Source organism: Lonchura striata, chromosome 32 (genome assembly GCF_050655825.1).
Source record: "Lonchura striata isolate lonStrDom1 chromosome 32, ASM5065582v1, whole genome shotgun sequence".
NCBI lineage: Eukaryota > Metazoa > Chordata > Aves > Passeriformes > Estrildidae > Lonchura > Lonchura striata.
Window position 1 is genome coordinate 1,207,853 of NC_140734.1, and position 27,997 is coordinate 1,235,849.

General features: G+C 53.1%; 1 protein-coding gene across 1 annotated transcript; it reads right to left on the minus strand.

Annotated features, from left to right (window-relative positions):
- Window positions 1-6,562: 6,562 nt before the first annotated feature.
- On the minus strand, window positions 6,563-23,977 carry LOC144247818 (serine/threonine-protein kinase pim-1-like). The gene is made up of 6 exons (XM_085564042.1): window positions 23,803-23,977; window positions 8,692-8,798; window positions 8,333-8,387; window positions 7,777-8,136; window positions 6,926-7,105; window positions 6,563-6,669 (listed from the first exon to the last, which is right to left on the minus strand). Exons 1-6 carry the CDS (start codon window positions 23,975-23,977, stop codon window positions 6,563-6,565), a joined length of 984 nt encoding a protein of 327 aa, XP_085420168.1.
- Window positions 23,978-27,997: the final 4,020 nt, after the last annotated feature.

The following is a 27,997-nucleotide window of genomic DNA, read 5'->3' on the forward strand; positions in this document are numbered from 1 at the left end:
AGCCAGGCTGGGCACTGCCATCCCTTGTCCTGCCCTCAGCACCCCTCCATGTGCCAGTGCTCCCGGCAGAGCCCTGAGCAAGCGGGCAGGGACAGGATCTGCCTTCCCTGGGCTGGGGCTCAGGCCTTGGCCTTTCTGCTGCCTCCAGCCAGCCCAGGCTCTGCTCAGCAGCTGAGCTGCCCACACAGAGCCTTTGCCTCCCTGCACTCCTGGCCTGGGCAGCCTTGGGCAGCAATGGCCCTGGGCCCTCCTTCATGCTCCCAGGGACTGCAGCTTCTTCCAAGGACTTGGGCTTTGCCTTGGAGTCCTGAGAGCTTTGTCCAACCATGGCCTCCAATTATCTGCTGGAATTAGTCCCTGGAGATTCTTTGTCAGTAGCAACAATCAATGGGGCTCATTAATGCTTCCAGGTGCTGCAGTTCTTTTAAGGTACTTCCCTTTTTCCTTCCCACACTGAGTCTCTGAGAGGTTTGTGCCATCCTGGCCTCCAATTCTCTCCTCCAACGAGTCCATGAGGGGTCTGTGTTGTGGATGGACCTCAGGGGACCCATTCATGCTTTGAGACACTTTGGGTTTTCCCTCGTACTTTGACTCCTGGTTAGGTTGGCGCAATCTCCTCTCAGGCCCTGAGCTTCCAGGGCTCAGCTCTAAATGCACCACGGGGCTCACTGGGATCAAGCAAGTCCTGACAAACCATGGCTCTGCCCTGGTTTCTCTATGCTCTAGTGCAGTCCATTAGGAAGGTTTCCTACAATACTGATGGAAAACTATTTGCAAGAGCTTCCAATAAATCCACATTCCTCTTTGAAGAGTATATTTTATGATTGTTCTATTTAGAGCAGAGGTGACTGCAGCATTCAGCGACTGATATTGGCCCAGGGACTCTCCTGAGGATGTCTGGCCTAGTCAGAGAAGCTGTGCCTTGAGGTCTGAGGCAGTGTGGACAACCTTGCTCCACATAGCCCAAGCCCGTCCTGTCTCTGCTCATTCACCTGGGACCTGCTGTGCATGGAGAAATGGCTGCACTCAGGCAAAGAGGGGTTTTCTTCTTTTACTTTTTGAAGCAATCTAAAACTCCTAAGCTTCCCCATTTAAAACAGACACACTCCTCAAGTGTGTGCCAAGCCCTAGGTACCTCAAGGAGGTTCCCCTTCCCCAAGGCAGAGCCCTGCAAGGAATGATGTAGACACACAGGAAGTTCTGCAATGAACACAAATCCAGAGTTGGCTCAGGGCAGAATGAGAGCAACTCCTGAAGGACAGACCAGCTTTGCACTCCTTGCAGCTCAAAGCTCCCAGTGGGTCTTTGGGAGGTGTGTGAGTGACTCAAGAGCGAGGGAAGGGAGAGGCAGAGAGCCCTGGAAGTGCTTCTGTGCAGACAGGCTGTGGGGAAGGGCACCGCACACCTGCCCTGGGCCGGCTGTGAGGGTGGATCATCATCCCAACCTGCACTGGCCATTGCAAGGGACTGCTGCCATGGACACTGCACCGACCCCACTGCGCCAGCCCATTGCTCAGGGCTGCTGTCACTGCCCAGAGCCAGAGGGGAGCCCTTGCTGTGGGTTTGTGCCGTGGCCGCCTGCCCTGTGCCGCGCGGGCCGGTCAGGCGCCGCGGAACCAGCAGCAAACACCAGGGCCAGGGCCAAGGCCGGGTCAGGCAGACAGAAAGGGGCAGTGCTGGGCACTGTTTGCATGGCAGCCCTCACTGGGACACCACACCTGGGTCACCTGGCCTGGCAGGTGCCATGGAAACCCCTGGCAGGGACTGATGGCACAGACCCTGGCACTGAGACGCTGCTGGGCCGGGTGCTGAGCACAGGGCTGGGCACACAGAGATGCTTTTGCTCTTGCTCAGCTCCCACTGAGCCAAAGCCTGGCCTGCCCCTCCTCTGGCCACGCTGGAGAGGGGCTGGGGCTGTGGGAGAGCTTGGGAGGGGACACAGCCAGGACAGGTGGCCCCCACTGACCCCGGGGATACCCCAGACCATAGGGCATAACGCTCAGGGTATAAAGTGGGGGGAACAAGGAGGAAGGGGGGACATTTGGAGCGATGGCTTTTCTCTTCCCAGGTAACACTTAGGCCGGAGGTGGCCCTGTTTCACCAGTGGGCAGGGTCAGCACCAAAGACACAGACACCAAGTGAAGGAATTGTGTCATTTATATCATGCACAGCTGCAAAGAATTACAAAAGGATAAGCTCAGCAAAGCACATCATCATTAGCAAAGCATTACAAAAAAGCTCAGCAATGCATCCAGTCATTGCTACCAGAGATTGCCTAGAGTGATTAAGGAAAGATCCATCACCAGTTAGCCTCAGGCTTTACCATCATCCACAGCCACACATCAGCTGGGGGAAGCCAAGGACTGGAGAGCCACTCCCAGACACTGGGAATTCCTGCAGGTGCCTCCACCTCTGCAGCCAATGAAGCTCCAACCCCAAAGCTGTGAGAGGACCCAGCTTTTACACTGTTTAACAAACAAGCTGACATCACTGCTAGTGTGAGAACATCTGCTTTCATTCTCCTGACTGCTTTCTCCCAAAGCCTGGCCAGGGCTGAAGGAGGAACCAAGGGAGTTGACTTTGATCCTTCACCCCCAAACAAGGCCAGATGGGGCCTTGTCTGTTTCTAAATACAGAAAGATAAATCCATGTTTTATCAAGGAACACATACATGGATCATGTTGTTAATCATGCTTCGTTAATGAGTGGATACAAATACAACATTTGCTTGGAAGGTTCATCTAGAGGTGAGCTTTGCCTCAGGGCCTGTTCAGGCCTTGATCACAACCTGTTCAGGCCTTGGTACTTTGATTGGTCCTGAGACCTACAATCAACTACAACCTTCGTAACAATTCTTTCAGTAACACAGCTTAGATTTAGGTATTAGGCATAAAGGCATCTTCTCTTGTTCTACAATTAAGTGCAGTTTAAGTTCATTACTCAGAACTATTCACGTTCCTTTTAAAACATGCCTAAATTGTTGCTATTCTCTCTTATTTACCAAATGCCTCTCTTTTCTTGATACTGTCTCTTTTAAGGAAGGTCTCAATACTCCACTTCCCAGCACAAAGTGTCCCAGCAACTCACCAAGTGCACACACTGCAATGATCACAGGCCCTGCCATGAATGCATTTCACAGCAACCTCTAATTTGGCAGCCATGAAGCCAATCCCACCAAGAAAAATTTTCTTCTTTCTGCCACTCTTCTACTGCTCTTTCTGTCAAGGTGATTCCTGACTGTTGGCCTTCAAACCCATCACTGCTAGCAGTGCAACATCCCTGTCCCCTGATTGCCCAGGTTCCTCCTTGGCCAGCAAGAAGATAATCCAAGGCCATGCGGTTCTCTGAAGTCCACATTTGTGTTTGTTGGAGCTCATAGGATGTGCTATTGGACATTTTAACAGTACCATTTGCTACCTCTTCTAATAATCCATTCAGCTCATTCATGTCAACTCCACGGGACAGGGCAGTGCACATGGGGCGCAGGGTGAACCAGAATCTTTTGCTTTCTGAAACCCAAGGCACTCTTTGGGTGGAAAATGTTCTCTGGGCCCTAAGTCTTCTCTGTGCTTGTTGCTGAAGGAGCCTGAATGGTGGCCCTGCAGCTGGGAGTGGTGTGACACTGACACTGACCAGCTGCAGCACCCCAAGTTCTACTGACATTGGCAGTGATGCTAAAGCACAGAAATCTTCTGACACTGTAGCCTCTAGAACTATAACAGGGTTGGGTTTCTCCTGACGGGAAATCTGAGTGAATCCTGTCTCACTGATCATTGTATTCCTGTGTCCCACAGCAGAGTTTTCTGTAACTGTCCCTTCACTGACTCTGTTACGAGGCAGAGCCCATTGACAGAGTTCTGGCCACCCCACAGGGTGAGCCCTCCAAGGGAACCCCATTCCTCCCAGCTTCAGCTGAGAACATACCCAGCAATTAGTGACACTGAGTGCTTTGGCTACCTTGGTCTTTACATTTTCAAAACATTTTTGATGACTGATCCCTTGGAGAAACTCTGGAGGTGTTTTGGCAAACAAAGGTTCTGGCTGACTATCAAGGTACAAATTACAGACATCAGTAGTACTGTAGTGACACCGTTCTTCATTCTTTTAGCCCAATCTCATTCAAGTTAGGAACAATAATTCTGTTGTCCATGGAGCTGGCACCTTTTTAATTCCAGAATAATGCCCACAAGGTCCTTTAGTGTTCAGTTTTACCATGTTGTCTGTGGGTAACAAGGCTTGGTGGGGCCCTTTCCCCTTTGGCTGGAAGAGGGCCAGGACCTCTATTTGGAGAAAAAATAGGAAAAAGAAAAAAACAATTAGATGAATTGTAAAAGATACAAATAAAATCCAAGTGTTAGTGAAACAACTTCTGTAACTTTGCATTAAGAGGTAAATGATCTTTTTAAAAAGAGAACTCAGTTATTTACATTGTAAATGTGTGATGGCATGGATCCATCTTACTGACCTCAGCAGCCTTTTTTAAAGTTTTTGGGGGTTGTTTCCAACATTGTTATTTTAAATTGTGGTCAAAGCAATAGGAAATTGATTGGGGCCCTTCCAACTCCAGACAGGACTGGGAATCTAAACTCTGTCAAACCCCAAATCCTTTAGAAGATGACCTTCCTTCTCACTCTGGGAATGAGCTGCACATTCCCTCTGAAATTGTCAGGGGTTTCTTACGGATGAAAAATCCCACTTACGGCCTTTTGCTCTGGTTTGGAAGTGGGAAGGGCAACTCTCCATCCATCAGCTCCAGACTGCACTGCCTCAGGAACACGGCTCACTTGCCAGCTTTGGCCACTCATGGCACTTCTAGAGGAGGAAGAGAGTGCAACTGCACAATTCCAGCCAAAAAGCAATGAAGAATGAATAGTGGAGATCCAGGCATTCCTGCGGAGATTCAGGGGTTCAGCTGGGACGGTGGAGAGTCTGGGTCCTTGCCAATTGAATGTGTGTCCCCAGCTGCAATCTCCTGGCCTGCAGGGGAGTCTCACTCACCTGCCAAAGCAGAAAGCTCAGGCACTGTGCTCAAACGGGCTCATCTGATGCAAAGCTGTCATAGCAATGGGAGGGCAGAGCCAGCCCAGCTGTGCCCAGGGCAGAGCCCAGCAGAGCCCTGGCAGAGCCCAGAGCAGCCTCAGCACCCGCAGAGCCCGGCTGCAAGGAGAGAAACCAGAAACCACCCGTCAGCTGAAGGCTCCTGTCCCCTTGTCCCAGCTGCCCACAGAGCCCAGGCCATGCTGGCTGTGCCCAGAGCTGTGCCCAGAGCTGCCCATCACTGCTGCCTTTGGGAGCAGAGCAGGAGGGCAGGACATTCCCAGCCTGCAGCCAGCCACAGCACACCCAGCCCTCAGCAGCTGCCCAGAGCAGGAGACTCCTTGTGCTTGTTGCCATCTCCCAAAAGCTCTGATCCCACCATGCCAAGCAGGCCGGGACTCACCTCACGCCATCCTCCGCTGGGAGAAAAGCTGGTCCCAAATGATGTCCTCAGTCTTCTCCAAGGGCACGGCCCATCCACGCTGCAGCTGCTCCCAAGCACTTCCCAATCCTGACTGGACCTTACAATGAACGCTTCCTCGAGAAAAACAAACAACAAATTGTTGAAAAGTGATTAGAGACAAGGGGAAGCATGAAAAAAACTCTTATCTCTGTCAGGGGTCTGAGGAAGGCCCAACCCCCACATGCTAGGGAAAATCCCACCCATGGGGGAGAGAAGCCCACACTTTCTTTCTTCCCTCCTGCACTGCCTCCCAAAATAACAGTGATCCCAAAGTAAACAAGGGATGTGGAGCAGCCCAAGCCATTCCTTGCCTGCAAAGCAAAGCAGCCCCTGCACAGGTTCTGGAGTCCCACCTCTGCTCCCACCATGGGGGTTTGTTTGTGTCGGGCTGGCTGCCCCAGCCCCAGCCTCAGCCCAGGCCATGCTGGGTGGTGGGGGCTGTTAGCAGGGCCAGGAGCAAACTCCCATTTTGTATCCACCACAACCCATGCCCCCAGCCCTGCCAAAAAACAGCTGGGCAGCCGACTGAAGTTGCTTCTGCCCCAGCACAGGGGGAACCTTTTGTTCCCAGCCAGTCTGAGCAATGCCCAAATCTGGGAGCATTTCCCCGGCTGTGGACTCATCTGCAAATCCGCTGTGGAGCCTGGCTTTGGAGAAGGTGCCAAAAGTTCATCATCTTCAGCTGCCAGTGTCCAAGTTGAGGAAGAGGTTGTCATCCTTGATGTTGTCCTCGCTGTCTCCAGCAGCCCCACCTGGTACAGCTTCTCCAGGGGCTCCTTCTCCTTCCCTGGGGGTCAGACCAGGCTGTCAGGGCTCTGCCCAGGGCCCCAGCTGTCAGGCAACTGGGACAAGCAAAACCACCTTGGATGGCAGCCACCAGTGCTGGTCAGAGCAGCTCCGCTCCAGCACAAGGGCTGCGTGTTCCCACCAAACAACCCCAGTGCATTGATACAGGCAGGGAAAAAAGTCTGGGTTTCCTTGCTTCTGATTGCCAGGGCATGTGTGGAGCTGTAACTTACCAGGGCCCTGCAGCAAAGTGTGCATGAGGCTCTCTCCCTTCATCTATGACAGGTGACTATCCTGTATCCAAGGTTCACAGAACAGGTCTTCTAAGGAAGGTCTGTCCAAGAAGTGCATGGATAAACACCACCTGATAAGTTCTTGGCACTCTGGGCAGAAAAACCAGAAACCACTGGTCAGCTAGAGAAGGCTCCTGTCTGCTTTACCCCACTCTTCCCATGCCCAGGCCATGCTGCTTCTGTGCTCCCAGCTGGGCTTAACTTTCCCATCAATTCCCTGTTGTGGAGGAGAGCAGGAGAGCAGGACATGTGCCACCTCCTCAGCGGCTGCCAGAGCGAGATGCTCACGAGCCCGCTGCTGTCTCCCAGCACTGGTATTCCCCCGTGGCCAGAGATGAGGATCCACCTGGAGAGAGCCGCTGTGGCAGCGAGAGCTGATGGTCCCAGCTGATCTTCCGGCCCCTCCTGAAAGGGTGCTGCCCGCAGACCATCTGGTGCAGCAGGATGCCCAGGGACCAGATCGTTGCTGCCTCGCCATGGTACCAGCCCAAGCGGGTCCATTCCGGGGGGCTGTATGACAGTGTTCCTGTGGAATAGAGATGGAGTTCATCAGGGGGATGCTGCTGCTTCCAGAGCCTGGCCCCAGCATCCCTGGGCATGCAGGGGCTGCCCCAATGACACACGGGGTGACTGCTGCACTCTCGCCAATACTTGGGACTTGTGTACAAACTCAGGGCTGGACAAGAAGCCACTGGTGTTGGAAGAGGGCAGCAGAAGCCCCAGCAAGGCCTGACCATGACATGTAAAGCAAAAACCCACTCAGGGGTGGGGGAAAAAACAGGTCCTTATCCTCCCTGCCTGCAGTGCCCCAAAGATATTATGAAGGCAATATTTTATGTTTTCATAAAATATTATGGAAACAAGGTGAGTGGAGCAGTCCAAGCCCTTCCTCTCACCTGCACACCAAACTGGCTGGTGCACTGGTCCTGGCCCCCTCCTCTGCTACCCCCACCCACGGGTGCTTTTGTCAGTCTGGCTGCTGCTGCTCCAACCCCAGCCCCAGGCAGAGTGGTGGGTGAAGGCTGCCAGCAGGGCTGGAAGATGCCTCCCCACCCAGCCCCACTCAAAAGCAGCTCAGGTAAAGACTCAGTACTCTGGCAGCAAAAGGGATAATCCCCACTGCCACACCCAGCTTGGCCTGTGAGATGTTGGGCCATGAGATGGTGGGACCAGGAGCACACCCCTGCCCGGGCTCACCTGCAAAGTCAGTGTAGGCTGTGTCCTGCAGGTAGGTGCCACAGCCAAAGTCGATCAATTTTGCCTGGCCAGTGGCCAGGTCAACCAGGATGTTCTCTGGTTTTATATCACGGTGCAGGACCCCGCGGCTGGTGCAGTGCCGCACGGCCTCCAGCACCTGGCGGAACAGCTCCCGTGCCACCTCTTCACACAGGAACCTCCGTGCCCGAATGAAATGCAGGAGGTCCTGAGACCGCTCCGGCCGCTCCAGCACCATCACGATGCTGTTGGGGAGCTCAAACCACTCCAGCAGCTGGACCACACCAGGGAAGCCGGTGCACACCTTGTCCAGCAGGACGATCTCCAGGGGTGCGCTGGTGCCTTCGGGCTGCGGGAGGACCACGGTGCCACCAGTGGGACTGATGTCGTGCCAGGGCAGGGGAACCCCTCAGCCAGCCCGGGATGCTCTGCGCCCTGCGCTGGCCCCACGCCCGCTCCCCATCGAGGCGTCCTGGTGGCTTCCCCCATGCCGGGCCTCGCCCGGCACGGCCCGGCTGTTCCCGCTGGCCCCGCTCACTCACCAGCTCGCCCCAGCGCCGGACGCGGTTCCGTGGCACCCTTTTGATGGCCACCTGCAAGCCAAAGGCAGCAGCGGGCTGAGCTCGCCGCCCGCCCTGCCGAGCACCATCCTCCTGCCTCCTTCTCCTCCTCCTCCGCCTCCTCCTTCCTCCTCCTCCTTCTCTTCCTCCTCCATCCGCCTCCTCCTGTCCCTCCTTCCTCCTCCTCCTCCTCCCTCCTTCCTCCTCCCTCCTTCCTCCTCCTCCTTCTCTTCCTTCTCCATCCTCCTCCTCCTCTCCCCATTCCTCCTCCTCCTTCTTTTCCTCCTCCTCCTCCTCCTCCTCCTCCTCCGTGCCCGCCGCCGGCCCCGCCGCTCACCGGGGCGCCGTCCGAGAGCCGCGTGGCTGCGAACACTCTGCCGAAGCCGCCGCGCCCCAGCAGCGAACCCACTCGGTACCGCTCCTGCAGGGCCTCCTGCGCCTTCCCTGCGGGCGGGACGCGGCTGTCAGCGCTCGGCCCGGGGCCAGGAGCGGCCCCCGAGCGCCCCCCGAGCGCCTCGGGCCGGCCATCCCCAGGCCTTCGGTCTCGGCAACGGGACACGGGAGGCTCGGGGCCGGCGGCCGCGCTGCCGAGCGGCGGAGCTCGGGCCGGGGAAGCCGCAGCGGGGGCGGCGGGAGCGGCCGTGCCGCGTGTGTCCTCCGCGGGGCCCGGGAGGCGCCGGCGCCGGGGCCGGACCCTGCGGCGGGGCCGGGGCCGGGCTCGGGCCAGGCGGAGCCAAAGGGCGGCGATGCCGGCCCAGCCCCAGGCACTGATGCCCGCCCGGCAGCGCCACCGCCAGCACGGCCAGAGCCGGGCGGAGGCGAGACCGCGGCGGGGCGGGCGGGGCCGGGGACGGGGCAGCCCCGCCCGGGGCCGGGGCCGGGGCCGGGCCGGGGGCATGGCCCGGCCCGGCATGGGGAGAAGGAGGCGGGGAGAGGAGAGGGACACCGGGGAAGGACACGGAGGGGAAGGTGTCCGACAGCGGGAGAGAAGAGAAAGAGAAAGAAGAGAAAAACTGCTTTTGCTGCCGCTGCTGCCGCCGCTGCTGCCGCCGCCGCCGCTGCTGCCTCTGCAACTGAAGCACCGAGGCCGTTTGTCCGCGTGTCCGTTCCCCGCTCGCCCCACGAGCCCCACGGCCGAGCCCCGCGCGCCCCGGGGACAGCCCCTTCGTCTGTCCAGACACGGGAACTTTGCAGTGTGGAGCCCAGATCCAGAGTCCTGACTCCTGCACACTGGCAGAGGAATCCCCTCTGCTGTGTCGCTGCTGTGCATTGTCCTTGCTGAGGCTCAAACACCCTTGGGGCACATTCCCTTGCTGTAGGATTCGTACCTGACCCAAGCACTGCACTGATGTCTCCAGCGTTGCTTTCCAGTAAAAACAGGGGAAGGCAAACTGCGTGTAGCTCATGCTATTTTACATTGCTAAGTGGCCCATCTTAGAGGTGAGATCCATTTGGAATTCATGGCATGGAGAAGTCGTGCAACATGGAAAAGGAGAGCATAGAAATAAAGAGGAAAACATCTTAGATACTTTCTTTCATTTTCATTGCACTTCTGCAAAGCTGCTCCACTTCTCCAGGAATCTTCTCCTGTCTGCTCTTGTCAAGAACCTCTCATGGAGAACAAGGTCGAGCATCTATCCCAAAATTTGCCACCTGCTGCAGCTTCTCTTGGCTTTCCACACTGCACTGTGTGTGCAGCACGACTTTTGCAGCAAAGCAGGCCAAATGTTTGGAGAACTTGACATGTCCTTTCTTTTCCTGGGGGGCTGGGGAGTTGTGCCACTGGTGAAGTGGCACAACTGTGACTCTTTGTCCTGGTTTAGGGCAAATTTTGTGAGGAAACCTCCAAAAGGAGTCCGTCTACAAATCAAGTTCAAGCGGCCCCTCTCCCTACTATTTCAGGAGAAGACTTCCCTGGAGAAAAGTGGAAAAAATCAGTTTATTTAACAAGTATAGTGTTCACAAGCATGAATAATATGAAATAAACCCCCTCAGAGTTCTGAAGAGATGGCAATTCAGAAAGTCCTTTTTGTGGGTTGTAATTGGCTCACTCGGTCTCTTCTCAGTCTCTCTGGCACTGGAATGCAGCTTCCCAGACCTCAGTGGGCCACAGGTGTGAGCTGCTGGTGTTTTTCTGGGTTTTCAGTCCAGAGCAGGTTTAAACAGTTCCAAGAGAAAGGAAAGTCTGTGATGGTTATTAAATTGTTCAAATGTTCAACTCCTGTTTGTTGGCAAGAAACCTTTCTGTGCCTCTGAGTGTCACCATCCCTGAGCCCAAAGGACACAAACCTGATGAGTTGTGGCTCCCACTGCAGGGGCACTTGGACCTTGGCTCTGCACAGGAGAGCTCTTCATCCACTTTCTCTCTTTTCCCCCCTCTGGGCATGGAGGGAGCTTCTGACTTCAGCATGTGACTCGTGTGTGGAAAGAGCAAATTTGGGCGGAATCGGGGCAGGGAGGGTTTGGGGGGACCTTGGGATCTGTGCTGGGTACAGAAAGTGTTTTCCATTGCTTTGAGACTGGCTACTGTGCAAAGTGGATTTAATAGCCAGCAGAGGAATGACTTCTGCATTTGATGGAGCTGTGCCTTCCCTTGGCTTTGTTGGCTGACAAGAAATGAACATCCCTCTGTGTCTCAGGCAGCTCTTACTCCAAGGAAAGCAGGTGGGGGTTGGAGCCAAAGAGCTGAAACCTGCAGGTGCAGCCTGGGCTGGAGGGAGCTCAGATTTGCACAAGGCTGCTCTGAGTGCCAGGGCTTGGATGGGGGAAATGGTGGGGTGGGGGTAGGGACAGAGTCTGATGGATTGTCAGCCATCAAGGGTCTTGATTTTCATATCTATTTCAACTGCATGAGGAGGTACTTGAATTCAGTGTCAAGTGGAGATTGCACATATTCATTTATGTGGAATAAAAAGATGAAACAGGACCTAACAAATCTTTTCTGTGTCTTTGTAAAAATAAAGCATTCACTTTGAATACACTACTAAAGCCTGCCTAATTAATCACAAAAGATTTGAAAACTTAAATCAAATTATTCCCAGAGGCTTGGCTTGTTCAAGTATTCTGAATGTTAATGAGCTTTGGGGCACTATTTCTCCAGTGAATCTAACTCAGAGTACACAAATTATTGTAATTCCTTTTAAATGTCTCCTTGAGAGAGTTGCTTGGGGGATGAGGGTCAGGGCTTGTGTGTCCTGCTTGGCACAGCCCAGGCAGGGCTTTCACAGCCCCATGCCACACTCCATTTCCCAGCTGGAGCCGCTGGTGCCTCTGAGTTCTGCTGCCCCAGCCCCAGGGAGGACTTGGGGTCATTTGGTCACTCAGGAGCTGGGCTGGGAGCTCCAGAGGTGGCTGTGGAGCATTGCCTGTGCTGTGGCAGGGACTGGCAGACACTGCTGGGCTGGGATAGAGGCTCTGGGGGGATTGGGGTTCCAGGGCAGGGCAGTGCTGGGGCTCCAGGGCAGGGCAAGGCTGGACCTGCCCCTTCCTCCCCCACACACAAAATGTTTCCAGCCAACAATCTCCTCCAGTCTTTCACACCAGGCAATGTTGGAGGTGTAATCCCAATTCTGGACATAGGCACCTGGATAAGAAGAGTTCTGTTCCATAGGAAGCAAAGCACAGAGCCCCAGTGTTTGGAAGGCAGATGAGAGACTCACAAGGCCAAGGTCAGCCAGACTTGTCAGGAATGGCAGATTGTCTGCAGGCAGCCTCTGGATATAGGGAATTTTGGAGACAGAATCCCAATTTTGGCCATGGGCACCTGGAGAAGCAGGACAGTGTTGCAATGCGGGCAGCCTCTCTTGCCGCGATACCCCGAGCAGTGGCGTGCTGGGGGGTGAGAGGGAAGAGAACGGGCGGCTGCTCCCCCTGTGAAGCTCTGCAGTCCCACTTGGCGTGGGGAGGCAACACAGGACTTGGGGGTGAACAGGATGGTTTCATTCAGTGAGCCCCAAGAACCTCTGGGGAGGGCGAACAAAGGTTTTATACTAGAACTCAAGAGGCGGGGTATAGGAACAGCAACCACTGAGGGTACGCCTGGGGAAGAGTCTAAGGAGGAACTAACAGAGCACAAACCTATCAGGGGAAACAGGGGAGAGGAGTAACACAAAGTAACCAAAAGGGTGTTGAGCCTCACTAAATAGACAGGGAATGCTCTGGAAGCAGGGGAGGAGGCTACGAGGAGTGACAGGGAATGTTCTGGGGAAAGGGGCAGGGAGAGGAGGGGGGTAGGGAAGAGCTTGGGAAGATTGAAAACTGGGGAAGGGAGGAGATTAGGGGTTGGGGGTTGAACATACACAGAACAAATATCAAACTAAAGAAAAACACACAACAGGACAATTCTTTCCCATAGGAAGGAAAGCATGGAGCCTTCCCCAGTGTTTTGGGCACAGATGAGAGGTGACCCTCATGAAACCACTGTCAACCAGACTTGTCCTGGCAATATTCCTATGGGAACAATCCCTGGATAAAAGGACACTTGGACGTAAAATCCCAGTTCTGGCCATGGGCACTTGGAGGAGAAGGAGAGTTCTTTTCCACTGAAAGGAAAGCAGGGAGCCCCAGTGTTTCCTGTCCCAGTGAGCCCCAGTAGCAGAGGAGAAGAGACCTTTAACATGCCAAGGTCAGCTGGACCAGTCAGGCAGTCCACGGGAGGCCAAACCAGCCAGACCTGTTCTGTGTTCCTTTGGTTGCATGGGGTCCCACAGTGTTACAATAGCCCCTGGGTTCCATGAGACCTCCTAGTTTCACAATGGTTCCAATGATTCCATGAGGCCATGGAGTGTCCCAATGGTCTCCATGGTTCCCCAGGCCCCACAATGACATGTGAGTCCTCTGATCCATGAGGCCCACAATGTCACAATGGACCTTTGGACCATGGGGGTTTGCAGTGTCACAATGGTCTCCTTTGGCTCCACAGTGTCACAATGGACCACTGATGACACGAGGCCCCACAGTGTCACAATGGTCCTCTTGGTTCTGTGGGGACCCCAGGGTCACAATGGTCTCACTGGTTCCATGTAGCCTCACAGTGTCACAATGCTTTGCTGATTCCATTGGGTATCATAGTATCCCAATGGTCTCCATGATCCAATGTGTCCCCCAAGTGTCACAATGGTGTCCATTGTTCCATGGTGCCTCACAGTGTCACAATGGCCCCTTGGTCTCACAGGCCCCACAGTGTCACAATGGCTCCTTGTTTCCATGGTTCCTGTGCTGGTGCATTCCCTCCTCCCCTTCTCAGGCTGCCCTGCCAGCTGAGAAATGCTCACTGGGCCTCGGTCTTGGCCAGCAGCCCCTGGGCTCAGCTCCTCTGGAGCTCATCACAAACACTGTCTGCTCCAGGCACTGCTGCTGCCCAGCCAGCTCCTGGTTACTTTAGGAGCAGCCCTGAAACTGTTTGTGTCCCCTCAGTGGCACAACATCCCTGTTCTCACCCTGCCAAAGAAAGCTGCTGATGCCAAGTGTGGCCAGGATGAAACATGGCTGGGACTGCAGCCCCTCTCTAGGGGCCCTACAAACAGCGCTCCAAAAGGAGCCCTTGGAGCTCTCCTGGGCCAGCGACTCCCTCTGAGTGGGGCCTCTCCGAGCCAGGAACTCTCCCGTTTGCTGAATTCGGGGATCCCGAAACAACAAGGGAGCCTGGGCCGATCCCCCCACTCCTCCAGGCTCAACCCTTCCCTGCTGGGGAGATGCCAAAGCATCCTCAAGGAGCATTTCCCCGCCCTTAGGGGAATTTCTCACAGGTGCCTTGCACTGACTCTCTGTGTCTGTGTGCACACAGGAGTGCCTGTGCTGGGGAATGTGGCAGAAATGCTGCTCTCTGAGGGCTCTGAGTGCCCTGGATAGCTGAGCCTGTCAGGCCTGTAAGTGAGGTCAAGTGATGCAGCCTAAGCTAAGTTAAATGCTGCTAAGAGTTGTTTTTTGCTATAAGTTATAAGCTGAGCTAAATACTGTTAAACGATATTCCTCTGTTAAATTGAAAAGTCATAGGTTATAAGTTATGTTAAATACTGTTAATATCTGTTCTTTTGCTAAATTTTGAAGTTGAAGGTAGAAGTTAAGGTTAAGGTATAAGTTAAGTCCTGTTAAATTTGACCTCTGTTCAGCTTTTGGCCCATATTCCTTTTATCCTTGCCCTCACTGTTCTATGTGTCCCTGTGCCACATAAAGGGACAGTTCTCTGATCATTTCAGTTTGATTGCCTGGATTTTGTTTGGATTTGTGGTTGATTTGTTTCCTAGGGGTGCCTTAAGTGTGAAGTGTTTTCCTGGGTTGTAAGATAAGCTTGTATTCCATTTGCCATCTGTTGAAGGCAAACCGGTTGGACAGGTTTTTGTTATCTCTCTCAGAGACAATGGTTTGCCCCGTAGAGGCAATGGTTTGTTTATACACCATTGACTGATTCAATGCAGGGCTGGTAAATGTAACACCGTGAGGAGTCCCACCCAGAGGGGGGAAGCCAAGCACTCTATTGTTGTTTAAAGGGGTAGCTTTTTGGGGAGAGGAGGCAGCTCTCTGGGCGGGACTCCGAGAGAAGCAGCTCGCTCTCTCTCTTCGCGGGATTCCCAGAGAAGCAGCTCGCTCTCTCTCTCTTTTCGGCAGCACTCGCAGCGAAGCAGCCGGCGCGCGCTGAGGCGACGGCAGCGGAGCTCAGAGGCAACCCCGGCGCAGAGGAAGACCGGCCCCACTGCCACCAGATCTTCAGAGGAAAACTGTACCCTTCTAAAGATCACCACTTCAGCTGCAACTCATCAACCATTGCAAGGGGAGCAATTGTCCCAGCAGAACTACTGGCACCCCGACTCCTCAGGTTCTGGACTTTTTTCACTGGTTTTGTTTGTACCGATTGCATTTGCCTTTTTAAATTGTTGTCTAGTTTTCTCCTAGTAAAGAATTGTTACTCCCATTCCCACATCTTTGCCTGAGAGCCTTTTAATTTAAAGATCCTGGTAATTCAGAGGGAGGGGGGTTTGCCGTTCTCCATTGCACAGGAGGCTTTGCCCTCTTCCACAGACTCCTGTCTTGTCGAACCAAGACAGAATTTGGCGCCCAACGTGGGGCCCGAGGGCATTGAGAGGGAAAAAGGATTAACAGTTCTTAAGTAATTTGGTTTTTTGTTGTGTGTAAAAACATCTTCAGCATCACAATGTGGTCTAGTTTACCTTGGTTTGGGTGGCACGTGATCGTAGCTATACTTTTCCCATTTGCAGACCCTTATCTAAAAATGGGTCCTATAACTAAGGCTACGGTGTCTGTTATCAAGTTTGGCTTCTGGGTTAATTGGGTGAGGAATTCATGGATCTTTAATTTCCTCTGGAAGGCAGGTACATGGATTTATAGCTATCACACGTTAACTGTATGTTTTTGGGGTTACTTTAGTAACGGTACCTACTGTGAGGAAATAGCACCTGGGCAAACTTTCTCCCAACCTTTTAACCATCTTTTTGGGTCTGCTCCACCAGTTCTCAAAGGGTTAAGATCCTTTCTAAGTGCTAATGATACCATACAATGGGTGGTGTTGCTGATAGTCCTGTTATATTTAGCATTCAGAGATAAGGGAAGATTAACCTGGATAACTACCCTCACACCTACACCACAGACTCGAGATGCTGCTGCTCCAGAGCCTGACCCTGCCCCACAGCCCACCTCAGAAATGAACCGCCCAGATTGGGTGAGGGTTCTGGTTAAGGAGATACGAGAGATGCTGAAGGAGTGCATTTCCCCAGCTGGTGAGAAACTGGCCCTTTGCCTTGAGGAAGGACAGTCTAATAGTACAGCTGTGGAACCCACTAATGTTACAACTGTCCAGGTTCCAGCTGAACCACAAAGGCAGTCACGGTCAGCAGCAGTGGCCCCGGTAGAAACAAGGAAGTCTAAGGTGAAAGCAGAGCACCCTGCAGATAGGGACAGGAATGGAGGAACCTCACAACCCACAGGGGACCCAGAGATTGCTATCATCACCGAGTCCCTGACGTACGAAAGTCTTCGTAATCTGCATAAAGACATTGTGCGACGAGGGCGTGAGGCTTATGCTACCTGGCTACTCCGGGTTTGGGATCTTATGGGTACAGGCGTGCAGCTGGACGGTGGTGAGGCAAGGAACTTGGGACCCTTGACCCAGAACTCGGGTATAAATCAGGTTTTTGTAAGGGAACCAGGATCCCTTTCTCTCTGGGAGCGGCTCTTAATGAGTGTCAGGGAGAGGTTTGTCCACAGAGAGAGAATGCAAGAGCACCATCATAGAATGTGCTGGAAGACCCTCGAGGAAGGGATCCAACAGCTGAGGGAAGTGGCAGTATTGGAGGTACTCTTTGGGAGGGATGGACGACACAATAATGACCCTGACAAGGTCAGGTGTACGGGACAAATGCTGTGGAGTCTGGCAAATCTTGGGCCATCTCAATACACCACCTTCATTGCAACAATCAATGCTGACGCCCACCGGGAGACAATAGGTTCTGTTGCCAACAAACTTAGGAATTATGAGAGTATGATTAATGGCCCAATGCAGGCTCATATCTCAGCTGTGATTAAGGAGTTTAAAGAGGAGATGAGGGAGGAGATAAGGAAGGTTAATACAGCACCCGTGAGAGTCACAGGCCCCAGAATCAGCGCCCAACATTCCCCAGCTAGAGAGAGAGGGTACACCCCAAGGGCTAATCTGTGGTTCTTCCTGCGTGACCATGGGGAAGACATGGGGAGGTGGGATGGGAAACCCACTTCTGTCCTGGCAGCACAGGTCCGTCAACTTAAGGAGGGAAACTCTAACCAGGGGAGTTCCACCAAAGTGAAGGTAGCCTCAACCTCCCGTGACCAAGCTTGTGGGTACGATCTGTCAGACCCCCTTGAAGGGACCTCTAGTATGTATGCCCAGGAAAGGAATGATAACCAGTGTTAGAGGGGCCCTGTCTCTAGCCAGGGAGAGGCATGGGAAAACCGGATCTTCTGGACAGTGTGGATCCGATGGCCTGGCACATCAGAGCCACAAAAATATGATGCTTTAGTTGATACTGGTGCACAGTGTACTCTAATACCATTGGGACATGTGGGGGCAGAGCCTGTTTCCATTGCTGGTGTGACAGGGGGATCACAACAATTGACTCTGGTGGAAGCCGAGGTGAGCCTGACTGGGAAGGAGTGGAAGAAACATCCTATAGTGACTGGCCCAGATGCTCCGTGTATCCTAGGCATAGACTTCCTCCGGAACGGATATTACAAAGACCCAAAGGGACTCAGGTGGGCTTTTGGAATAGCCGCTGTAGAGGCAGAAGACATTAAGCAATTGAACACCTTGCCTGGACTGTCAGAAAACCCCTCTGCAGTAGGACTCCTAAGGGTGGAAGAACAACGCGTGCCAATTGCGACCTCGACAGTGCACCGCCGGCAGTATCGGACGGATCGAGATGCCGTGATCCCCATCCACAAAATGATTCGGGAGCTGGAGAGCCAAGGGGTGGTCAGCAAAACCCACTCACCCTTCAACAGCCCCATCTGGCCTGTGTGCAAATCTGACAAAGAATGGAGATTGACTGTGGACTATCGTGGCTTAAATGAAGTGACTCCACCGCTGAGCGCTGCTGTGCCGGACATGCTGGAACTCCAGTACGAGCTGGAGTCCAAGGCAGCAAAGTGGTATGCCACCATTGATATTGCTAATGCGTTTTTCTCCATTCCTCTGGCAGCAGAATGCAGGCCTCAGTTCGCTTTTACCTGGAGGGGCGTGCAGTACACCTGGAACCGACTGCCCCAGGGGTGGAAACACAGCCCCACCATCTGCCATGGACTGATCCAGGCTGCACTAGAAAAGGGTGAGGCTCCAGAACACCTGCAATACATTGATGACATCATTGTGTGGGGGAGCACAGCGGCAGAAGTGTTTGAGAAAGGTGAGAGGATCATCCAGATACTACTAGAAGCTGGCTTTGCCATCAAGAAGAGCAAAGTCAAGGGACCTGCCCGAGAGATCCAGTTCCTGGGAGTGAAATGGCAAGATGGACGGCGCCAGATTCCCACTGAGGTCATCAACAAGATCACAGCTATGTCCCCACCAACCAGCAAAAAGGAAACACAAGCTTTCCTGGGTGCCATAGGTTTCTGGAGAATGCACATTCCTGAGTATAGCCAGATTGTGAGCCCTCTTTATCTGGTTACCCGAAAGAAGAATGATTTCCACTGGGGCCCTGAGCAGCAACAAGCCTTCACCCAGATCAAGCAGGAGATCGCTCATGCTGTAGCCCTTGGCCCAGTCAGAACGGGACCAGAGGTCAAGAATGTGCTCTACTCTGCAGCCGGGAACCATGGGTTGTCCTGGAGCCTTTGGCAGAAAGTGCCTGGGGAGACTCGAGGCCGACCACTGGGATTCTGGAGCCGAAGTTACAGAGGGTCTGAAGCCAACTACACTCCCACAGAGAAGGAAATCTTGGCTGCCTTTGAAGGAGTTCAAGCAGCCTCGGAAGTAATTGGCACAGAAACACAACTCCTCCTGGCACCCCGACTACCGGTGCTGGGGTGGATGTTTAAAGGAAATGTTCCCTCTACCCACCATGCCACTGACGCCACATGGAGCAAATGGATTGCCCTCATCACTCAACGCGCCCGTATTGGAAACCTGAATCGCCCTGGGATTTTGGAGATAATTACGAACTGGCCAGTAGGTGAAAACTTTGGTCTCACTGATGATGAGGAGCAGGTACAAGTGGCAAGGGCTGAAGAAGCTCCACCATACAACCAACTACCAGCAGAGGAGACCTGCTACGCTTTTTTCACTGACGGTTCCTGTCGCATCGTAGGGATGAACCAGAAGTGGAAAGCAGCCGCATGGAGCCCCACACGCCAAGTTGCACAAGCTACCGAAGGAGAAGGTGGATCGAGCCAACTCGCCGAACTCAAGGCCGTTCAGCTGGCTCTGGACATTGCTGAAAGGGAGAAGTGGCCAAAGCTCTACCTTTATACTGATTCATGGATGGTAGCCAATGCTCTGTGGGGCTGGCTGGGAAGGTGGAGGAAGGCCAACTGGCAACGTAGAGGAAAGCCAATCTGGGCTGCTGATATATGGAAAGACATTGCCTCTCGGGTGGAAAAGCTGACGGTGAAAGTCCGTCATGTAGATGCCCATGTCCCCAAAAGTCGGGCTAATGAGGAGCACCGAAACAACGAGCAGGCAGATCAGGCAGCAAAAATAGAGGTGTCAAAGATAGACTTAGATTGGCACCATAAGGGGGTGTTGTTCCTGGCTCAATGGGCTCATGATGCCTCAGGTCATCAGGGCAGAGATGCCACCTACAAGTGGGCACGAGACCGAGGGGTGGATCTAACCATGGACAGTGTTTCCCAGGTTATCCATGACTGTGAGACGTGTGCTGCCATCAAACAGGCCAAGAGAGTGAAGCCCCTATGGTATGGTGGGCGTTGGTCCAAGTACAAGTATGGGGAGGCCTGGCAGATTGACTACATCACACTGCCCCAGACACGCCAAGGCAAGCGCTACGTGCTGACCATGGTGGAAGCCACCACTGGATGGCTGGAGACTTTCCCTGTACCTCATGCCACTGCCCGGAACACCATCTTAGGCTTGGAAAAGCAAGTCCTGTGGAGACACGGCACCCCTGAGAGAATTGAGTCTGACAACGGTACCCATTTCAAGAACAGCCTTATCAACACCTGGGCCAGAGAACATGGTATCGAATGGATATATCATATTCCCTATCATGCTCCAGCTGCCGGCAAAGTTGAACGGTGCAACAGACTCCTTAAGACTACCCTGAAGGCACTTGGTGGGGGAACATTTAGAAACTGGGAAATTAACCTGGCAAAAGCAACCTGGATGGTCAACACCTGGGGGTCTGTCAATCGAGCTGGCCCTGCTCAGTCAGAACCCTTACATGCAGTAGATGGAGATAAGGTCCCTGTAGTACATATGAAAGGTATTTTAGGGAAAACTGTTTGGATTAATCCCACCTCAGGCAAAGACCAACCCATTCGTGGGATTGTCTTTGCTCAAGGACCTGGTTACACTTGGTGGGTAATGCAGAAAGATGGGGAGACCCGCTGTGTACCACAGGGAAACTTGGTCTTAAGAGAGAACTGGGTGTAAGATTTCATGGTGTGCAGATGGAAATAGAATAAGGGGTGGATAATGTCCTGGGTTGTAAGATAAGCTTGTATTCCATTTGCCATCTGTTGAAGGCAAACCGGTTGGACAGGTTTTTGTTATCTCTCTCAGAGACAATGGTTTGCCCCGTAGAGGCAATGGTTTGTTTATACACCATTGACTGATTCAATGCAGGGCTGGTAAATGTAACACCGTGAGGAGTCCCACCCAGAGGGGGGAAGCCAAGCACTCTATTGTTGTTTAAAGGGGTAGCTTTTTGGGGAGAGGAGGCAGCTCTCTGGGCGGGACTCCGAGAGAAGCAGCTCGCTCTCTCTCTTCGCGGGATTCCCAGAGAAGCAGCTCGCTCTCTCTCTCTTTTCGGCGGCACTCGCAGCGAAGCAGCCGGCGCGCGCTGAGGCGACGGCAGCGGAGCTCAGAGGCAACCCCGGCGCAGAGGAAGACCGGCCCCACTGCCACCAGATCTTCAGAGGAAAACTGTACCCTTCTAAAGATCACCACTTCAGCTGCAACTCATCAACCATTGCAAGGGGAGCAATTGTCCCAGCAGAACTACTGGCACCCCGACTCCTCAGGTTCTGGACTTTTTTCACTGGTTTTGTTTGTACCGATTGCATTTGCCTTTTTAAATTGTTGTCTAGTTTTCTCCTAGTAAAGAATTGTTACTCCCATTCCCACATCTTTGCCTGAGAGCCTTTTAATTTAAAGATCCTGGTAATTCAGAGGGAGGGGGGTTTGCCGTTCTCCATTGCACAGGAGGCTTTGCCCTCTTCCACAGACTCCTGTCTTGTCGAACCAAGACAAGTGTTCAGTCAGGAGCAGAGTGACTCTTGCCAAGGAACTTTGTGGTGCTGTCGCTTAATATTAAATCTGGTTTTTGCTGCTCCCTTGCCGGGGACTTTTCAGCGCTCTCAAGCCCTCGTTGGTAACAGGGTGAAGGAGCCCTGGCCAAGGCTCTGGCCCTGGGGGACACAGGGACAATGCCAGGGGGTCCCTGTCCCCCCGTCCCACCCCCCACAGCCCCAGCCCCCGTCCCTGTGTCGGGCTATGGGGTTGATCTCGTGGAACATCCTCTGGGGGAGGCTGCGGCGACGGGGGCGGGGGGACCCGGGGGGACTGGGGACCCCCCTATGCATGAGCAGTGTTGGACTTCTCTGGGGGAAACTGGGGCAGAGTGACCTCCTCAGTGAAATCACACAGCCCCTGGGATGTCACAAAGCCCCTGCGATGTCACACAGCTCCTGTGATGTCACACAGCCCCCGTAATGTCACAGGACCCTTGGGATGTCACACTGGCCCTGTGATGTCACACAGCCCCAGTGATGTCACACAGCCAACTGTGAAGTCACACAGCCCTTGCGATGTCACACAGCCCCAGTGATGTCACACAGCCCCTGCGATGTCACACAGCCCACTCTGAGATGTAACAGGCCACCTGGGATTTCATACAGCTGCTCTGTGATGTCACAGCCTGCTCTTTGAGGTCCCAATCTGCTCTGTGATGTCACAAAATCTGCCCTGTGGCGTCACAGCCCAGCCTGTGATGTCACAGTCTCCCTTTAATGTCACAGCCTGCGCTGTGATTTCACAGTCAGCTCTGTGATGGCACAACCCACTCTCTATTGTCTCAGCCTTCTCTGTGACATCACACAGCTGCTCTGTGATGTCACAGAGGCCTTATCTATGATGGCAGAGTCTTCTATGTAGCCTCACATCCCATTCTGTGATGACACACAGCCAGCCAGAAATGTCATAGACAGCTTTGTGACATGAGAACCTCTTCTGTGATGTCCAACCTCCTCTGTGATGTCACAGCCTGCTCTGTGATGGCAAAACCCACTTATCATGTCACACAGCACCTCTTGGCCTCACAGACCCATCCTGTCATGTCACAACACCTTCAGTGATGTAACACAGCCACCCTATAATGTCACAGCACACTCTATGACCTCACAGCTTGCTCTGTGATGTCATACAGACATCCTGTGATGTCACAGCCTGCTCTGTGATGTCACATAATCACAGAAACCAGAATTACTGGGTTGGAAGAGACCTTTAAGGTCATCAAATCCAACCCATGCCCTAATACCACTTCAGCTGAACCATGGCACTGAGTGCCACATCCAGTCTTTTTTTAAACATATCCAAGGATGCTGACTCCATCACCTCCCTGGACAGACAATTCCAGTACTTTATCACCCTTTCCATAAAAAACATTTTTCCTAATATCCAATCTAAATTTCCCTTAGTACAGCATAAGACTGTGTCCTCTGGTTCTGTCAGCTGCTGTGAGGAGAAAGAGACCAACCCCCACCTGACTGCAACCACCTTTCAGGGAGTGTAGAGAGTGGTAAGGTCACCTCTGAGCCTCCTCTTCTCCGGGCTAAACAACCCCAGCTCCAACACTTGTTCCTCACAGGACTTGTGTTCCAAGCACATCACCAGCCTTGCTGCCCTTCTCTGGACATGCTCCAGGTCCTCCATGACCTTCCCAAACTGGGTGGCCCAGAACTGGACACAGCACTTGAGGTGCTGCCCAACCAGGGCAAGTACAGGGGAAGAATCACTGCTCTGCTCCTGCTGGCCAAACCATTCCTGATCCAGGCCAGGAGCCATTGGCCTTCTGGGCCACCAGGGCACACTGCTGGCTCATGTTCAACCGGGCTTTCGACCAGTGCCCCCAGGTCCCTTTCTGCCTGGGCACTGACCAGCCACACCATCCCCAGCCTGTAATGTTGCAGGGGGTGTTTGTGGTCAAAATGCAGGGATGGGAACTTGGATTTACTAAGCTTCATCTTATTGGACTCTGCCCATCCCTCCAACCCTTCCAGGCCTCCCTGCAGAGCCCTCCTACCTTCCAACAGATGGACACACGCTCCCAGCTTAGTGTCATCTGCAGATTTACTAATGAAAGGCTCAATCCCCACATCCATGTCGTCAATAAAAACATTGAACAGAGCTGGCCCAGCACAGAGCCCTGAGGGACACCACTGGTGACTGGTCCCCAGCTGGATGCAGCACCGCTCACCACCACTCTCTGGGCCGGCCATGCAGCCAGTTCTGAGCCCAGCACAGAGTGCTCCTGTCCCAGCCGTGGGCTGCAGCTTTTCCAGGAGTGTGCTGTGGGAGACAGTGCCAAAGGCCTTGCTGGAGTCCAAATAGACACATCCACAGCCTGTCCCACATCCACCAGGAGGGTCACCTGGTCATGAAAGGAGACCAGGTTGGTCAAACACGACATACCCCTCCTAAACCCCTGCTGCCTGGGTCTGACACCCTGGCCATCCTGTTAGTGCTGTGTGGTGACACTCAGTGTAAACTGCTCCATGACCTTACCGGGTACTGAGGTCAGGCTGACTGGCCTGTAATTACCAGGATCCTCCTTCTCACCCTTGCTGTGAATGGGCATCACATTGGGCAGCTTCCAGTCATCTGGAACCTCCCCAGTGAGCCAGGACTGCTGGAAAATGATGGAGAGCAGCTTGGCAAGCTCATCTGACAGCTCCCTCATCGCCCTGGGGTGGATCCCATCTGGTCCCATGGATTTATGAACATCCAAGCAGCTCAGCAGTTCTCTGACTGCCTCCCCCTGGATAACAGTGGCCCACTCTGCTCCCTGACACCATCTACCAGCCCAGGAGGACAGTTGTCCTGAAGGCAAATCGTCTTCTCACTAAAGACTGAGGCAAAGATGGCGTTAAGCACCTCTTCCTTCTCTCCATCTGCAGTTATTAAATTCCCTTCCACATCTAATAAATAACAAAGGTTGACCTTACCCTTCCTTTTACCATTAATATATTCATAAAAACATTTTTTATTAGCCTTTACTGAAGTTGCCATTTTAAGGTCAAACTGAGCTTCGGCCTCCCTAATTTCTTTCCTACATGCCCTAGCAGACCCATTAAACACTTCCTGAGGGACCTGACCCTCCTTCCAAAGATGATACATCCTCTTTTTATTCCTGAGTTCCTCCAAAACCTCCTTCACCATCCAGGCTAGACGTTTGCCTCGTCGACTCATCTTTCAGCACACAGGGACAGTCTGTTCCTGTGCCCTTGATATCTCTATTTTGAAACATGCCCACATTTCCTGAACTCCTCTGTTTTTAAGGGCTGCTTCCCAAGGAACTGTCTGAATAAGTCTCCTAAATAGGCCAAAGTCTGCCCTCTGGAAATCCAATGTAAAAGTCTTATTAGTGTTCCTCCTGACTTCACCAAATATTGAGAATTTCCAACCACCACATCTCTCACCATCCAATCCCTATTTGCAAACATCAGATCTAACACAGATCTCCCCTTGTAGGCTCACCCACCTGCTGTGACAAAAAATTGTCTTCCACCAACCCTAAAAATTTCCTGGACTGCCTCTTTTCAGCTCTATTAAGTTTCCAGCAGATGTCCACCAGGTTGAAATCACCAAAAGAACAAGTGCTGATGATCCAGAAACATTCCCTAGTTGCTTACAGAATGAGTTTTCCACATCTTCTTCCTGGGTGGGTGGACGATAACACACTCCCAGTAGGATGTCAGCCTTGTTGGCCTTCCCCCTAATTCTCACCCATAGACATTCAATTTCATCATCATTAGGTTCAACACCCATAGCACCAAAACCCTCCCTAATATAAAGGGCCATGGCTCCACCTCCTCTCCCTTTCCTGTCTCTCCTGAAGAGCTTGCAGCCATCTAATGCAGCACTCCAACCACGTGAGCCATCCCTCCCTGTTTCTGTGATGGCAATTCCATCACAGCTCTGCTGTTGCACCATGGCCTCCAGCTCTTCTTGTTTGTGACCCATGCTGTGTGCACCTCAGCTGGGCTGCTGATTTCACCCCTCACTCAGGCTTACCACCATTGGGCCTGCTTTCAGACAAACCAGCTACATCTCCCTCCCCCTTCAGACCTAGTTTAAAGCCCTCTCAACAAGTTCTGCCAATTCATGAGCTAAAATTCTTCTGCCCTTACCAGAAAGATGGAGCCCATCTGGTTCCAGCAGGCCAGGTGCTGTAAAAGTCACCCCCTGATTAAAGAATCTGAAATTTTGCCAATTACACCAACCTGTGGGCCACTTGTTGATAATGTGAGCTCTCCTATTGCTTTCACCATTTTTCTCAGACTCAAAAGGGACTGAGGAAAAGAATGTCTGTGCCCCTGTCCTATTAACCACCTGACCCAATGCCCTAAAGTCCCTTTCCATTGCCCTGACACTCCTCTTTTCAATCTCATCACTGCCAGCCTGGGGTATCAGCAGTGGGTAATAATCAGAGGGCAGAATCAGCCCAGTCAGTCTCTCAGGGATATCCCGTACCTGGGCCCCAGGGAGGCAGCAGACCTCTCTGTGGGATGGCTCTGGTTGACATATGGGGCCCTCTGTCCCCCTCAGAAGGGAGTCACACACTGCGATTGCCCTTCTTTCCTTTTTGATGTTAGAGATTGTCCTGGTTTAGGGCAATTTTGGGAGAAAACCTCCGGAAGGAGCCCCCGGAAAGCAAATCCCCACGGTCCCTCCTCCCTGACCTGGTTCGGGAAGACTGTCCTCAGAGACAAGTGAATAAAACCTGTTTATTTAACAAGCAAAACACTCCCCAGCACAAAAGAAAAAATAAAAACAACAACAACAAAAAAAACCAACATCAAATGACAAAAACTCTTTCACCACTCTGAAGAGAGGACAAATTCAGAAAGTCCACTCCTGGGAGTGGTTGCCCAGCTCTCAGTGTCTGGAGCTGGGCTGCCTGCTGCAGATCACAAAATGCAGACTCTCGGTATTTCCTAGGTCCCAGTCTGGAGCAGGAAAGAATGATGTCCAGGAAAGGGAAAGGAAAAAAACAGTCTAAAGAAAAATTTGCAGTGCTTAGCTAAACTAACTAATAAGCAAAAGCAAAGGCAAAAGCAAAAGCAGGAGCAAGAGCAGGAGCAAGAGCAAGCAAGCAACAAAGCAAGCAAGCAAAGCAAGCAAGCCCTCACCTCTCCTAGACAACAGACCATGGGGGGAGGTGAGCCGGCTGATAACAAGACAAAACAAACCTTCACTTTCAGAGTCAGTTCTGAAAGCACAGAACATAATATCAAACATAAACAGAACACACGACTGGGGATACAAGCACCTTGATGTCACCCTAGGACAGAGGTGGTGATCTGTCTCACAGATGAATCATAATTGGGAGGCTCACTGGGCAGATAATTTTCTTCTAAACCATCTGGCTGACTCTCCAGATCCAGGGGATCATACCTAATCTGAAGTGGCACCTGGCTTGGCACAGGGGGTTGGGAGGAATTTTTATGATTGCCTCCTCGAGTAGGTACCCACTGCCACTCCCATCATTGACCAGGTATCCTTGTAAAGCCTGACAGTGGGAGGCATGGGAGACAGCAGGAACCAAGGAGAGCATTGCTGCCCTGCCAGACCTCAAGGAACCAAGGATCCACAGTGACACTGCAGGGCCTTGGGGGACCACGGTGACATTGTGACACTGCAGGGCCGAAGGATCCGAGGGACTTTGTGACACCAAGGGATCCCATGGAACCAAAGGGACATTGGGACACTGAGAAGCCTCATGGAATCATGGAGACCATTGGGACACTCTGGGGCCTCATGGAACTGTGGTGACACCAGGTTGGCTGGGAGTGTTGATCTGCTGGAGGGTAGGAGGGACAGGGACCTGGACAGACTGGATCCAGGGCCCAAATCCAACAAGGTGAGGTTTAACAAGTCCAAGTGCCGGGTCCTGCACTTTGGCCACAACAAACCTGCAGCGCTACAGGCTGGGGACAGAGTGGCTGGACAGCAGCCAGGCAGAAAGGGACCTGCAGGGACAGAGGGACAGCAGGCTGGACATGAGCCAGCAGAGTGCCCAGGTGGCCAAGAAGGCCAATGGCTCCTGGCCTGGATCAGGAATGGTGTGGCCAGCAGGAGCAGGGCAGTGATTCTTCCCCTGTGCTCGGCACTGGTTGAGCAGCACCTCAAGTGCTGTGTCCAGTTCCAGAGGCCTGGAAGCCGAGGCGCCTCCAGCTTTGGCTGCTGCCGGGCCGTGCAAGGGCAGGGCCTGGGGGAAGAGCTGCTGCCACACAGCCCCGCCGAGGGCTGAGCCCGGCTGAGCCCAGCACAGCAATCACCTCCTGTGCCTGTGTCCGTGCCTGGCATCGCCTTCCTTCCTGCAGCAGGGGCTGGCACCGATGAGCGACTGCTTCCTTCAGGAAATGCTGCTTTCCACAGAACAGGGACAGTGAGAACATACCTGCAGGAGGCTCCAAGGGCTTCACAACTTTATGCAGCCAAGCGAATGGAGAAGGCTTCGCAGCAACCTCATCTAGACTGGAGCACAGATGAGAACATTTTCTATGGTGTGCTGGGATCCCCCTCTGCCTCAGGGAACCGGGCACTGCAAGGCAGCTGGGAAAGGCCGTGGGAGCCAGATGAGAATGGACATGGCCAAAGCTGCACAGGGGCCTGGGGAGCTCTGGGCTGTGGCTCCTGGTGTCACCTGTGGCTCCTGGACACTCTCACATTCTATCCCTGCCTTGTGCAACATCCC

Bases quoted from the DNA above. Each gene is read 5' to 3' on its own strand.
- LOC144247818 (XM_085564042.1), bottom strand. From the start codon at position 23,977: ATGAGGGAGCTGTCAGATGAGCTTGCCAAGCTGCTCTCCATCATTTTC. The intron at 8,799-23,802 runs GTAAGGTCATGG...TCCCGCCCGCAG, and splicing joins CAGCCTGACCTCAGTACCCG to GGAAGGCGCAGGAGGCCCTG. The intron at 8,137-8,332 runs GTGAGCGGGGCC...CGCAGCCCGAAG, and splicing joins GCGCTGGGGCGAGCTGGTGA to GCACCAGCGCACCCCTGGAG.